At 54.7% G+C, this 14187-nt stretch overlaps 1 protein-coding gene across 11 annotated transcripts in view; it reads right to left on the bottom strand.

The window, feature by feature from the left end:
* Wnk2 (WNK lysine deficient protein kinase 2) overlaps positions 1-14187 on the bottom strand; it is a 119427-nt gene that overhangs the window by 68767 nt on the left and 36473 nt on the right. For all 11 annotated transcript variants that reach the window (XM_076836499.2, XM_076836500.2, XM_076836504.2 and 8 more), the window contains 5 exons: positions 11584-11756; positions 10158-10378; positions 4703-4860; positions 1332-1420; positions 173-392 (listed from right to left, as the gene is read on the bottom strand). In XM_076836499.2, the coding sequence (XP_076692614.2) occupies positions 173-392; positions 1332-1420; positions 4703-4860; positions 10158-10378; positions 11584-11756 (861 nt within the window). The remainder of the gene's footprint in view (positions 1-172; positions 393-1331; positions 1421-4702; positions 4861-10157; positions 10379-11583; positions 11757-14187) is intronic.

Here is a 14187-nt window from a genome sequence, read left to right as displayed (position 1 = left end):
GGCTCTTGCCCCTGCGGGGCTCAGCTCCCACAGGGAAACTCCTCATGGGCAGCTTTCATTCCAATCTTTAGAATCCACACGCCTCTCACACACCTGCACCTCAGACTTGCTCATGGCCTGTCTGAGCCCACTTTCTGGGCATATCGGGCTGCACAAGGTGCCCACATATTACCATTTCCTGAGCCACTTCATCAGGGGTCTCCTTCTCGAGGTCAAAGGTGAACTCTATGGCACCATTGTCCTTGGGTTTGCCCTTCAGCTTCTTGGGGTCTTCCACCCAGAGCCGCAGGGCAATGGTGGACTTCCTGCCATGGTCCTCCTCTGCAAGTTCCACTCTGACACCAGTGTCCTCTGCAAAGAAGGCGTGGCTCAGCAGGTCCTTGATCTCGTACCTGGAGGGAGAAGAGCTCACAGGCAGGGGCTCGGGGACAAGGGGCTTCTGTGCCCAGGCTCCCTGTGCAGTGCCTGCATCCACAAAAGGGCTGTGGCCACACACTCACGCATAATATTGCACATGGGCCTAGGCTGCCACCCACTGCAGCTGGGCACTGGGCAGGCTGTGCTAGAAAGTTCTCTGACTTTACTACTTGGTGGGCCCTGAGGATGGCACCCAACAACATTCATTTGCCTTCCTTAACTCCCAGGAGATGAGGAAATATTCAGATCCATATCTGAACCCACCTAGTAAGCACTGCATTTTAAGACTTCCATCTTCTCCCCCATTATAAAAAGAAAACAGGCTCATTTTTATAATCCGTCCACTATACAGACAAAGCCCCTCCTGATATGCACTGAGCTTTCCACCCCCACCTGGCGCTGGGTGGAACCAGAGGAGTCAGAACCCCACCCCCATGGACTCCCCCACCAATGCCACGAGGGGGTTCAGACCTCCCTGAACCCACCCGAGGTGGGCAGGCCACCTTAGAGATGGACTGAACAACCGATTACAGCCCAGAATTCAGAAGGGAGGGAAGGGGCTGAGGCAGATCTGGAAGCCCCAGGCACAAAGGTATTCGCTGAAGTTGGAGAAATGGACACAACTTCTAGGAACAACTAGAGAAAAAGAAAAAAAAAAAAAAAGGAGCAGAGGGAAGTCCCAGGTTCTCAAACACTATAGGCTGGGATGGGAATGTGTTCCCAGACAGCAGAAAAGGACATGAGCCTGAGGGTGGCCCGCCCCTCCCCCATCTCCCCAGCCTGGTGTCGCTGTGGCCTGAGCCAATCCATCTGGCCTCTGAAGTTCTCTCTTGTTAGAACGTGGCTCTAAATACCAGCTAGAGTGGTTTCAGCTGGAGAAAGACCCAGAACCCAACACCTGAACTGGAACTCACCTTTCCTCCTTGTTCTTGCAGATGCACTCCCCAATAATCTCCTTGATTTCAGGATCATGCACTTTCTCAAAGCTGGCTGGCTTGATGCCCTGAGAAGGATAAAGCAGAGTCACCTGACACCATTCAGGAGCTGACAGGCGCCATCTCCACCCCTTGCAGAGAAATTGCCTCCAGGCATGATAGCAAAACCAGTCTTGGGCTCACCCTACAGAGACTACAAGGACACTGGACAAAACAGGCCAAATGGCCACGGTCGGACACTGGATGACAGGTGGTGCAGGATGTTGGGCTCAGAGAAAGAAACCCCTGGAGCCCTGGCTCTCACAGCCCAGCTCACTGCCTGGGACAGTTCCCAGACTAAGTAAGGCACAGAACCCAGTAGAGCAGGGATCCCACTGAGTTGAAGGTGGAGCTCAGAAATCAGGAGGGTGAGAAGGCCAAAAGCAGAGTTCTGGAGAGGGTCTCTGCAGAATAAAGAGGGTGGATGTCTGCATTTGGTCCCCATGAGTCTTTGCTTAGTACCACACCACAAATGCATAGTCAACACCACAGGGTTGGATGGAGAACCACCAGGGAGCTGTAGGCAGAGCCATTCCCAGAGTTCACACAGAGCAGAGACAATGTAATGTGTATGATGTACAGCACGCCATCGAAAATTACTAGATACCCTGGGAGGCAGAAAAATGTGACCCAAGACCACGCAGGAAAAACGGTCAACAGAAACGAGAGAGTGCTACAACCTACAGACAAGGAGGTTAAAACTCACTGCAGCTATATATAAATCTTAAAGGAAAATGTATATTATGAGGAACAGAAACGATGGATATTAAAATAAAATAAAAAAAGAGGGAGGGACCAGAAATGAATAACATGACATCTAAATTGAAGGTCTCACTGGAGCAGATCAACCACCAATCAGACAGTGCAGAGGGGAAACCATGGCAGCAAGATCCATCAGAAACGGGGCACAGAGAGAGATGGCCGCAGAGGCTCTGTTCTGCTCGTTTCAGAATTTGGGACACTATAGCAAGGTTGAAATAGGCACATGACACATATAAAGCTAAGAGAAAGGGATGGGGGTTGGGATAGGAAAAAAAAATTGAAGAAATGCTGGCCAAAGATTTTCCAACTTTGATGAAAATTCTGTGCCCGTGGATGAAGCACACTCCAGCCCCAGGCAGGACCCAAAGCAGAAGAGGGAAGAGATCAGAGAGTTGTGTGAAGCCACAGAGATCCACTCTTTCATCCCTGTCCCCACTGCAGGAAGCCAGGAGCCTGGTTTTCTACCATTTAGGTCTCTGTATGGAGGACACCTTCTCCAGCTACCGTAGGTCTGCTGAAGTCTGTGGCAGCCATCAGACACCAGCCCCCCAGCCCCACACCCAGGTCGAGGGCCCCAGTCCCCATCTCCATGGTGACCATCACCCTGGCAACAGCACACAACGCAGCTTCCACCTGTGCCGCAGAATCTGACACCGGGGTTGACACCTCAAACACAGCAGTCAGTTTCTGGAAAGGTGTCGATCAGCGCCTGGCTGCGGAGCCTCCCCTGAGTGGAGCCTCCGGGGCCTCCCACACCAGCTGCCCCGTCATCTGGGAGGAAGAACCAACCGCAGCGACGTGGCAGGTTTGACGCTTCCCACAGACCAAGCCTTTGTGACCACACCTGGGATTCCTCCCCACAGCCCCTCCTTGAGGGGGCAAGAGTGCTATTTGTGGTCACCGCTGCTGGCTGAGGGCCAGGCCAGGAGACTTTCAGGCAGAGGGGCAGAGGGAGCTGGTGCCAGGCTGAGGCCAGTCGCTCCTCGGCCAGCCAAGGCTCCTGTGCTCCTGTGCCGAGGGACCATAAATGCAGCCCCACAACAGAAACAGAATCTCAGAAGCAGGGCCCCCAAGGGTTCATCTGCAATCTGCTCTTGGGGTACGGGGCAGGGAAAACGAATAAAAAGTATTTTAAAACATTTTCACAACAAGATTTAGCCTTCTTTTGAAAGCCTTGTCCTGGCTCTTTTTTTTTTTTTTTTTTTTTTTTTGTAATTTAAAGACCATAAAATATAAATTTGCCCAAAGAGACTGAAGTAGAGAGAGAGGAGAAGGCAAGGAGGTTGAGCGAGATGTGCACACAGAGCCCGGCTCCTGGAGCCCCCAGCTACGCGGACATGTGTGAAGAACCTCGGACCCCAGTCTGCCACACACCCCACTGGCCCAGAGTCAGGAGGACACTCAGCCCTGAACCTGGGGCCTTTCCATCCCCCCTCCCAGGACAAACCACCGTCCACCACAGTGCAAACCAGAAGCCCAGAGGCCCCTCCCCCCACCCTCCCCAGCACCCACTGCAGACCACCCTCGCTCCCCTCAAGGAACTCTGTGCCAGCGTGTGGGCTTCTGTGCCAGGTCCAAGACATCTGCCAGCCAAAGACTCTCCCCCACCGCTGCCCACAGCACACACCAGAGGAGTTCCATCAAGTGACTGAGGACTTGGAACCAACAGCCCAAGGAGAAAAGCAGGGACCATCTACGAAGAGGGCTCAGCTGCAGGGATGGCTCAGGGCAAAGCTGAACCACCTTCCGGCCGCCCAGCTGCATGGACAAGTCACATGCCCGACCTGGGCTGCTCTGGCTGTGTGCCCCCAGGCTGAAGCGGAGGCACTGAGGACTCTAGGGACAGCAACACCTGTGGCCAAGGTCAGGGACGGCTCTGCGGACCTTGTGGCCTCAGCACAAGAATCAAGATGGGACAGCACGGAAATCAGCACAGAAAAGCCCTGGCCTGGCCGCTCCACCTCCACAGGTTCTGTTTTCGTTCCCTTGTCCAGTGGGGCCACCACAGAGGGAGAACCAGGCCCTTCTGTTTGTACAGCTGAAGCCATGGGATCAACTCAAAAATCACAGTGGCAGCAGAACAGGGATTAAAGTTCCCAGGCTAGCCAACGGTGACAGCCGCCCAGAGATACGCTTCACTAGGGGTGACGGCTTGGTGAAAAGGAAAACAAAATGAAATAAAGAAGATGGGGAAGCCAGCAACCCTGGGGCAGCCACAGCGGGGGCCCCCAGGGACAGCCAGCCTGGGCATACCTCCTGCAGGGGCCCTGGTGGAGCTTCAGCCTCCTGAGCCTCAGTTTCCTTGACATCCTGGGCCTCCCAATGCTGCATGTGTGGTAGCCTCTGAGGCCAAGCACTGCCCATGGTGCCCAGTCATTACCATCATGGTTGCTAGGAGACAAGCCTCAGTGTCCCCATCTGTAAGCTGGCCAGGCTCTCTCCTTTTCTTATGCCACCATGGGGACTTTCCCAAAGCCCGCAGAGCCAGCTGAGGCTATGGTCCACACCCACTGCCACGTCCCCATTAACAAAGAGCTGGATGGACTCACACAGGTGACCTTGCGGTAGATCTGCGCAGCATTCTGGCACTCTGAGTAGGGGTACTCCGAGGTGGCCATCTCCAACATGCACATCCCGAAGGCATAGACGTCAACAGACTCATCGTAGTGTTCCTCGTACATCTCGGGCGCCATGAACTCGGGCGTACCTGTGCCAGGAGCAACAGACGCGGTGGTCAGGTGGCCACAGCCCAAGAGCACCAGAAGCCCCCTCAGTCTCTCAGAGCCACCCAACCTCCACCCCTTTCGCCCCATGGCACTCCCAGGACACCCAGCTCTACCAGGTCCATTCTGGCCCCCATGACTCAAACAGGTATACTCTACAGAAGAAGCTTCCAAAACTTCCACCTGGAGCCTTCTAATACCAGCACTGTGATCAGTTCAAACATACCTGCTGCCCACAGAGCTAAGAGACCCTGACCTCCCAGAGGACACATCCCTACCCTGGACACACCCCTCACTTGTGGGTGGATATTGTGCCCCAAGGACAGGCTCCACACCCACTAACCCAGAGCAGACAGACCCTGGTGGTCACCACAGAATGTCTTGTAACTGCAAAAACCCAGGAGGCCGTAAGTATTCCCAAACAGGGGAATGGCTAGGTTTGCTGGGCACACCTCACAACAGAGTGCCACACAGCTCCTGTGGCTATTGTGGCAAAAGATAGCAAAACAGCAACTACCTGGCATGGTGCACAGAGCCCTTAAGACGGGAACTGCTCAGTGTATTAAACACGTAAGATCCAAACAGCGTTGGCACTGAGTCTTTAAGGATCTAGAAAAGTAGGACAGGCTTGTAAAATAAACTGCTCAGGGCCTCACCTGCGTGAAATAGCACTCCCAGCCAGATGGCTCAGTGGGGATAGAGGGATTGATTTTCCTTTTACTTATTTCTGGATTTTCAATTTTTTTTTTTGATTTCTGGGTTTTCAAATTTTTCTATAATGATATTTTGCTTTAATAATCACAAAAGCTTTTTATTAAAACAAGTCCTACTAAGTGTTGAGCTGATATAGGATAAGAGACATCAGAGTAAGGCTGCTTGGAACATCTGTAGATTTGCTGGAAGATTTTTTCATAACATTCTAGTTTTGTTTTGTTTTTTTTAAGTTGTAGTTGGACACAATGCCTTTATTTTATTTATTTATTTTTATGTGGTGCTGAGGATCGAGCCCAAGGCTTCACACACACCAGGCAAGCACTCTACCACTGAGCCACAATCCCAGCCCCTTGTTTTGTTTTGTTTTTAAGCATATGTAAAATCATACAAACCAATTAATTGCAGTAGAAAGCACATAATGGGTTTTCTCTTATACACTATTTCGATTTTCAAAAACATTAACATTTTGGGTAAAAGTGGGGGAAACAAGAATGTATATGTAAGTGTATATGCAGGAATACAGAACTCTAGAAGAATCCACCAGAAATAGCAGGGGCTGAATGAAGCCGGAGGCACCTGACACTGGAATTTTGATCCTCTTGGGTTTTTGAACCACATGGTTATACCGAAAATGTTTTTGCACTGCTAATTAAGTTAATATCTTTATGTTTCCTGCCATCCCTAAGCCAGTCACAGAATAGTAAATGTGCTCCCTAGGCTGGGGCAGTAAGCAAGGACTCCACAAAAGCCACAGCAGGGAGGTCACAGACAGCACTGGCCTGAGCCTTGGGGCTGGTGACGACATGAACACCTGTTCTCAGGCCCCTCCCACCCCCTGACATGCTCTGGGGTGCCCTGGCAGATCTGAGGGGCTTATCACCAACTGCCTGGGCCTGGACCATCTTGACCCCTGAGGGCCCAACATGCAAGAGATGGAGCAGCTGAGTCAGCAGGAAGCTCCACACTGCAGGAAGGAAGGGCCTGCTCTGCGGGGCCACTTCAACTGCCCACAGTGCCACCCACGCTAATAGTGGGACAACACACAGAGATGGCAGAGAAAAACCACAACAAAGCCCTTTTCTGCTGCAGGAGCCAGCCAGGAGGCCCAGGGGGTGGACCCTGGCCTGGCCACCTTTACCGCAGGACCACGGGGAGGAGCTTGAGGACAACCTGGTCGCCAGGGCTGTGGGAAGGAGCCAGGAGCGGAGCTGGCCACTCCCTGGCACCTGCAGGGACCCCACTCAACCAGTTGCCCACACAGCACCAGGGCCTATGAGGAGGTCCTTGGTCTCGGTCTCCGTTGAGACCTCAAGGAATGGAGAACCTTGTTCTTCAAGAAAGACGTCACAACCCCAGATGGCCTGGCTCCAGGGGACGGCTCTGAGGGTGGGGTGGGGCTGGGCCAACTCTGGGCGCCGATAATGCCTGATTCTACACACCTGGATGCCGGGGCTCTCTTCTCCTTCCCTCACACAGCAGCCATTTAAATCTGAATTTTAGCAACAGTGTGTGTGTGCAGGGGTGTGTGTGCTCATACCCACGTGGGTCCAGTGGATAGTCCACTCCCTCTCCTACTTTGTGCTTTGCCATCAGCTGCAGAGCCACTCCCAAGGAGCCCAGGCCCACAGACCCCTTACACACCCTCCATACCCCCAGGTCTCTACAGATGACACTTTGCATCAAGTGAAGACTCTGGGTCCCATCTCTCCTCCCCGAACCCCGCTGTGAGCGTGAGACCAGGCACCGGAGACTGCGCCTGGAGCAGCCCCCTCCCACTCCCTCCCACAGAGCGATGGCCACAGTCTCTCTTCTGCTTTTTAACAGAGAAGTGGCTGCAGCTCTGCGGCTATGAGGCAGGAGAGGTAAGGGGGGAGGCTGACTACAGCTGTGGAAACTGCTCTGCATTAGGACCTGCCTATTTCTGGGACTGTCCTGAATGACAAATGACTTCCTCTTTGGAAATGGAAGCCCTAATCCTAGCCCTATCTGTCCTCAAGGTTTATGTTAGAACAAAACCAAACTCACGTAAGTTGGCCTCGCCCATCTTCTCGCTGGACAGGAGAACCTCCCTCCCTCTCCCCCAGCAAGATGGACATGGGGAGACACTTGCTGGGGGTCCTCAACAGCCTGGAGCCCCTGAGTGCTTATTTGTAATGGCCACAGGTGCCCAACAGCCCAGTCCCTCTCCCACCCTCTACCCGGCACATCAAGCCCATCCACTTGGCTCTTTCTGGAATAACCACCCTCAGTTCTCCTTGGCCGCCTACTCAGTTCACTCTCTCTAGGCCTGGTTCCATCGTCACTGCCTCCAGGAAGCCCTCCCAGGTGAGCCGGGCACCTCAGCAGTCCTAGGGCTCTGCTCGCTATGTGGCCACCTGCACAGGTGGAGACAGCAGACACAACTGCACCCCTGTCCCCCATCCCTCAGGGCCTCCCCCATCCTGGTCCAGCTCATACAAACCAGAAAACACACACACAGCGAGGCTGTGAGATCCGTGCAATCAAATCCTGTTGGGGACAGCTAAGAGCACACAAAGATAGAGACCAGGGTGACAGACAGCAGGGGCCATGGTGTTGAGGGTGGCATAAGGACAGTGCCTTCCTGAAACTATATGCCCTCCCCCTAGAGCAGCCAGAGGACCACTGACCGCCCCCGCCCCCCGACATGTGCCACATCTAACCTGCAAACCTCAGCCTTCCAGGGGAACCCTGATGGCCACAGCAGAAACAGGTCCACAGCATCAAGCGCTCCCACAGGTGCCCCAGACGTACAAAGTAGTGGGGAGCCTCCTCCTGAAGAGAGGGGGCCTGTGGCCTGAGGCTGTCCTTCCAACAGGATGACAGACTCCAGTAGGGCTTGGCCCATTTGCCACCAGGGCAGGCACACTGGTGGGCTGCCTGAGCTGACACCCCTCTTCACAGGCATGGGGTCCCGACTAACAGACCCAAGGGAAGGATTCCATTCATAGGACCGGGGGGTCCCCGCTTGCCCACAGCCCTTCACCAGCTGTTGGCCCCTTGCTCAGGACGGCCTTCTCCCTCCAGTGACCAGGAAAGTCCCCTGGACCGAGCCTCTTTCTCCCTGAGCAGAGGCAGCCAAGGACACTACTGGTCCCAGCCCCTCTCATCAAAGCTTCCTGGGCTCCAACTGAGCAAGAGCCGGGGTGACAGGGGTGTACCCTGCAGAGCTGTGCCACTGTGCACAGGGCCTCGCTGCCCCTGCCAGAAACACCCAGTCTCCTTCTCAACTGCCTCATGCCACCCCAGCTGGCGATGTGAGACCATTCCCAGGACAGCGACGAGCTCGCGGGTCAGTGGAGGCCCAGCAGCCCGCTGGTGCCCTGGCTTCCTCCAGTGGGATGTCCTTTGTCACAAATGCTTACTTCTGAGGCAAGTCACCAGGGGCAGTCTCCTTCCACCTGACAGCCCAGGGTCTGAGGCCACAGTCACTTCCAAGGGTCAGTTAGCCAAACCAGCCTGGGAACTGCCCAGAGGTCCCAGCTGGGGTGCGGGCCACCCACAGTCCTGCAGCCCAGCACTTGCCCCTTCCAGGATGGAAACTAGACCCGCCCCTGTATCACCCATTTCACAATCAGAGAAGCTGATATTTGGGTCCGTCTCTGCTTCCTACAGCTCGACTCCCCTGGGGCGGTCAGAGACCCTGTGCCCAAAGGGCCTCCGCCTAGACAGATGCATCTGCCCCGGTGTCCAGACACACTACTCCAACCAAAGCAGTTCCTAGAGATCATCCGGGGTTTCATTTTCCCCAAATAGGCCAAGTTCTTTCCCTAAATGAGCAGCAATATCATGAATTCACTAAGCCCAGAGACCAGCCACTCACTGTCCTTGCGTAGCCAGCCCTCATGCAGGAGGGACAGGCTGGGTCTGGATTAACGCGGATCTCAGTGAACTCTCCCGATCCCTCAGGCATCCTGACTCCCAGAAGGAGATGCTCCTGCGGCCCCTCCATTCTTCCCAAAGTCCACAAGGACCCTCCTGGGGTCTGGTGAACTGTGAGCACCACAGTGCCAGGACCAACAGGAGTGGACACAGAGCAAGAGGTGAACCCCCGACCCCCACAGCCTGGAGTCCTCTTTCCCCAGCTGTCAAAACCAGCCCCAGCGTCACTGTCACAAGCTCCCTAGTTCCTCTGTGGTGGTGCCCCTGCCCCTCTCTCAAGTGACCACGATACCCACACATACCACAGGAAGTTGGCACTTGGCCCACCCCCCCCACAGATGATCAGAGCTGTTACCTAACACAGCCAGGGAGTTACTGCAGAGACCACCAGGCCCCGAGTCTGGGCAGGGTGGAGATGGGGGATCAGAGTCAGCATGTCCAGCTGGAGCGGGCAGTGTGTTGCCTACCAGGCAGGTCTCCTGTCCAAGCACCAGAGGCTGGGAGGGACAGCTCTGACACCCAGCCTGAGGCCTCATACCCAGATGCCTCCTACTGGACCTCCTGCCCAAGTCCAAGGTGGCCAAGCAAAAGCAGATACTTGTGGCCCCTCGAATGTTGCCCGGTCCCTCGTGGGCTCCCAGGGCCTGGGGAGAAGAAATGGGCTTACCTATCACACTTTTGGCGAATGACGCTCTTTTGAGGGTGGCCAGGCCCAAGTCACCAATCTTCACAGACCCAGTTGGCCCAGTGATGAAGATGTTGTCACACTTGAGGTCACGGTGAATGATGGGTGGTGTCCTCGTGTGTAGGAAGAGCAGGCCCTTCAGGATCTGCCGGCACCAGCTGCGCAGCACCTTGGGCTTCATCACCTTGAACCGCTTCAGGTACCTGGAATGGGGGCAGGGCTCACCAGCCAACTCACGGGCAGAGGCCCCTCTGCAAAGCCTCACCTGACACCGGCTAGTCTGTCTCACAGCCCGTCCACTTGCACTCGGTACTCACTTGTGACGGGTTTGGGGTGACAGGGGAAGGCTAGGCAGTCCATGATTATGCAGCCACAGCCAGGCCCAGGACAGAGGCAGCCAGGCCAGGACTGCGACCTTTCACTTGCTCCTTGCACTGGAGACCTTGCTAGTAAAGCCCCTGCCAAGCACAATCCTGATCTCACCCCGAAAGGGGCCAAGGTCGACATAGAAGCCACCATGATAGGTCAGGGTCTCAGCCACTGGATGCTCAGAGTGAGGGCTGGGGTGAGAGGAACCACGGGGGCCAGAGGTCAAGAAGGCCAGGCCTCCCTGCATCTCCCCACCTGTGTGATCTGCTCTAGGGCGTCCCTAGGAGACAGCAGCAGGTACGGCTGGCAAACGGGCTCTTCCCGTGCCATGCCTTCATCTGTGAAAGAAACTGTCCTGTGGCACAGGGACACTGAGGTCCTGTCTGAGACCACACGATCAGAACAATTCAGATGAACCCAGGCTGTGGAGGGAAGGTCCTCTGTGCCCACAGTGCAGGGCAGGGCCGCAGGGAGGAGCCACAAACTGGCATGGCCACCCCTGGCCACGGAGCTCCTGACCCCACCTTGCTCGGTCCAATGCTTGACACCTGCTCCAGCCCTCACTCTAAGAGCAGTGGACCCTCTACCAAGCCCTGCCTAGAGCTGACCAACCGGTTTTAAAGCCCACCTGTGCACACTGAGCCACCAGAATGTGCCGATGGCTCCCAGGCAGAAGCAGGACCTTGGCCACAATAAGACCCCTGACAGGGCAGACAATGAAGCGCTTCCCTGGGAAGTCAACAACCTCCCCATGTCCATGCAGGGGACAGTCTTCCAGTTGTGTCCTGGGGACTGGTCCCATTTGTCATAGGAAGCCAGAGGGAGCCAAATGCAGGAAGAACCATTGGGGGCCTTTGATTTGCTTCCCACTGCCCAGAGGACAGAGACCTACCACCCCAAAGAACACCCAAGGGGCAGGATGCTGGACCACAGGCACTAGGCAGGACAGCCCCAGGCAGTCCAAGGCCTCTGTCACCCTCCAGTCAAGACTCTGGCTCCCAACAGAGACCACTCCAGCCCACGAGCAGGCTGCACTTACGTCTTCAGCGTCCCCGAGGTCATCAGCTCCGTCACCAGCACAATGCACCGCTTGCCCTTGGCACTGGACTCCCAGAAGTCATAGAAGCGCACGATGTTGGGGTGTTGCAGGCCCTTTAGCATCTCCGCCTCCTCCTTGAACCGCTGCCGCTCCAGCTTGGTGAGCTTCCGGTCCTGGAGTGAGACACAGACAGAACCAAGTGGGCGGCGCAGTGGACCTCAGCCTGCAGCCTCTTCATGGAGTGCAGCAGGTGTGGGGGACAGGGGCACAGGAGGAGGTAGAGGCCATGCTGAGGCCTTGGAGGCCCAGCCCATCACAGCCACACCCCCCCTGCAGAACCAGATCTTCCTCTCTACCCAGAGCCACCAGCAGTCCATGACAACTGACCCTCCAGGCCCCGCCACCCTGGACACAGTCCCTGCACAGGGACCTCCACCGAAAGAAGTCCCGGGAAGCCAGAGACGCTTCGCAACCCCCACTGCCAAGCCCATGGGCTTTTTCCATAAAAACACTTGAGAGACCTTTGTCCCCTCAGTCATCATTTACTTCCTGAGTGTTTGTTAAGAGAAGGAGACATCAGTTTGCTCCTCGTGTATACAGAACTCACAGGAAGGGCTCGAGACCCAGGGTAGGGACCAGAAGAGACACTGACGAGAGCCAGAGACCAGAGCTCATGTGAGGAAGGAGCCGTGACGAGCGCAACGCAGCGGAGCCGCCGCGGGGGCCCCTGGGGCAGGCGGAGGCAGCTCAGCCCCTCCAGCCACAGGCCACTTTGCCTGGCCAGCCCAGCAGAACTAATCCACTGGCCTCAAGTCTAAAATGGGGAACAGCAAACAAACACCACCGTTGCATAAAAGGGCCCTTTATCAGGTGTGTGAGCTGGGTGTCCCCTGTCCAGAAGCTCTGCCCACGGCCGGGGCAGGGCACCAGTACATCGCCACATGTCCAACTGCCTCAGGTCCAACCACCCCAGCACCGCCTACCCCGCCCCCCCTGGTCCCAGCAGCTACCATCCCTTCCTGGACTCCTCCGCCTGGTGTCCTGCCTCACTGTCTGTCCCCTAGGATCCCCTAGACCTGGCCCTTCCCTTCCCGAAACCCTTCACAGGACTCTTACCACCAAGCCCTCAGAATAAACCCAAAGACACAGGAACTCAAAGCCTCTGGGTGCTTCCAACTTCATCTCCCCACTCTGCAAGCACCCTGAGACTTCTCACCTCTAGGCCCCCCAGCTCCACCTCCTGGGTTTGGTCTAAAAGGCCCCCAAAGCAATGCCTGCCTCCTCCCACCCAGGAGCCACGGAAATGTGAGAAAAAAAGACGTGTATTTTCAAAAGGCAACCATAAACAAATGAACACAGAACAGAGAAATTCCCAGGAACTCCAGGGAGATGGAAAGCAGGTGAATTTGGATAGACGGTGGGAGAGATCAGAGCTGAACGGAAACACAAACCAAGACCCAGGAATCCTTCCAGAAGGCCTCGAAGAACATCAAGCTGGACCTCAGCATGGGAGGCGAGGTGGCTTATGAGGTCATGATCAGAGTTGTCTTGTCAAGGAATCATATCCCAGATGATGGCTGCACCCATTAACAACCCTGCCAGACCCCATCCCCTGCAACACAAGCCCTAAAGGGCTCCTTCACTCAGCAGTGAGTCGAGACAGCAACCATCACCAACAGCGCCAAACAGCCAAGAGAAACCACCAACATGGCCAAACCCAGAAAAACAAATAATTCAGGGACCAAAGGCAACATTAATTAATGGTCCCATAACGACCCAAGAAGTAGACATGCATACAGAACAGCAAGATTCTATTTAAAATGGAATAATCAAGAGAGATCCTTGCAAATTTTTTAAAAAACTCAATGTTTTAAAAAATAAGATATTCCATAATCCAACAAATCATTAAGTACAAAAAAAGTTAATCTTCAGATAATAAAATGGAAATCGTGTTCTGCTCATTAAAATGATTATTTATCTAAGAAAATAAAAGCCAAGCCACAAAATGGAGAAATTACTTTTTTTTTTTTGCAAAACTATTCTTAATACACGTATCTAGCAAAAAGGACCAGGACCCCGCATATAGAGAACTCCTATAACAATAACAAAACAGAACACAGATCCTTCACCAAAGGAGATGCAGAGATGGCAATGGTACCTGAAAGGTGCTGAGCCTCCTTAGTTACCAGGAAAACGCCAATTAAAACCACACTGAGATGCCACTTCACACCCACCCAGAGGGGCCAGATTTATAGATTGATAATTCCAGCTTCCGAGCAGCCAGGAAGAGGCAGGCAAGTGCTTTGGGGGCCTCTTGGACCAGGCCCAGGAGGTGAAGCTGGGGTGGCTGGAGGTGAGAAGGTCTTGCAGAGTCGGGGATGAAGTTGGAAGCACCCAGAGGCATTGAGTCCTGCTCACACAAGTTGCTGGGCGAAGCCCTTGGGAGGTTTACACCTGCTGTGTCCAGCCGTTCCCCTCCTGGAGAGCCAACTGAGAGAATGGGAACAAGCCCACAAGGGACACAAGGATGTTCCCAGCACCTGCGTTCGTTCACCGTGTCCCCATCTGGAAGCAGCCAAAACATCGGTGGGTAAGTGCGTGAAA

Source organism: Callospermophilus lateralis, chromosome 17 (genome assembly GCF_048772815.1).
Source record: "Callospermophilus lateralis isolate mCalLat2 chromosome 17, mCalLat2.hap1, whole genome shotgun sequence".
Classification (NCBI taxonomy): domain Eukaryota; kingdom Metazoa; phylum Chordata; class Mammalia; order Rodentia; family Sciuridae; genus Callospermophilus; species Callospermophilus lateralis.
This window is presented reverse-complemented; position numbering and strand designations above follow the sequence as displayed.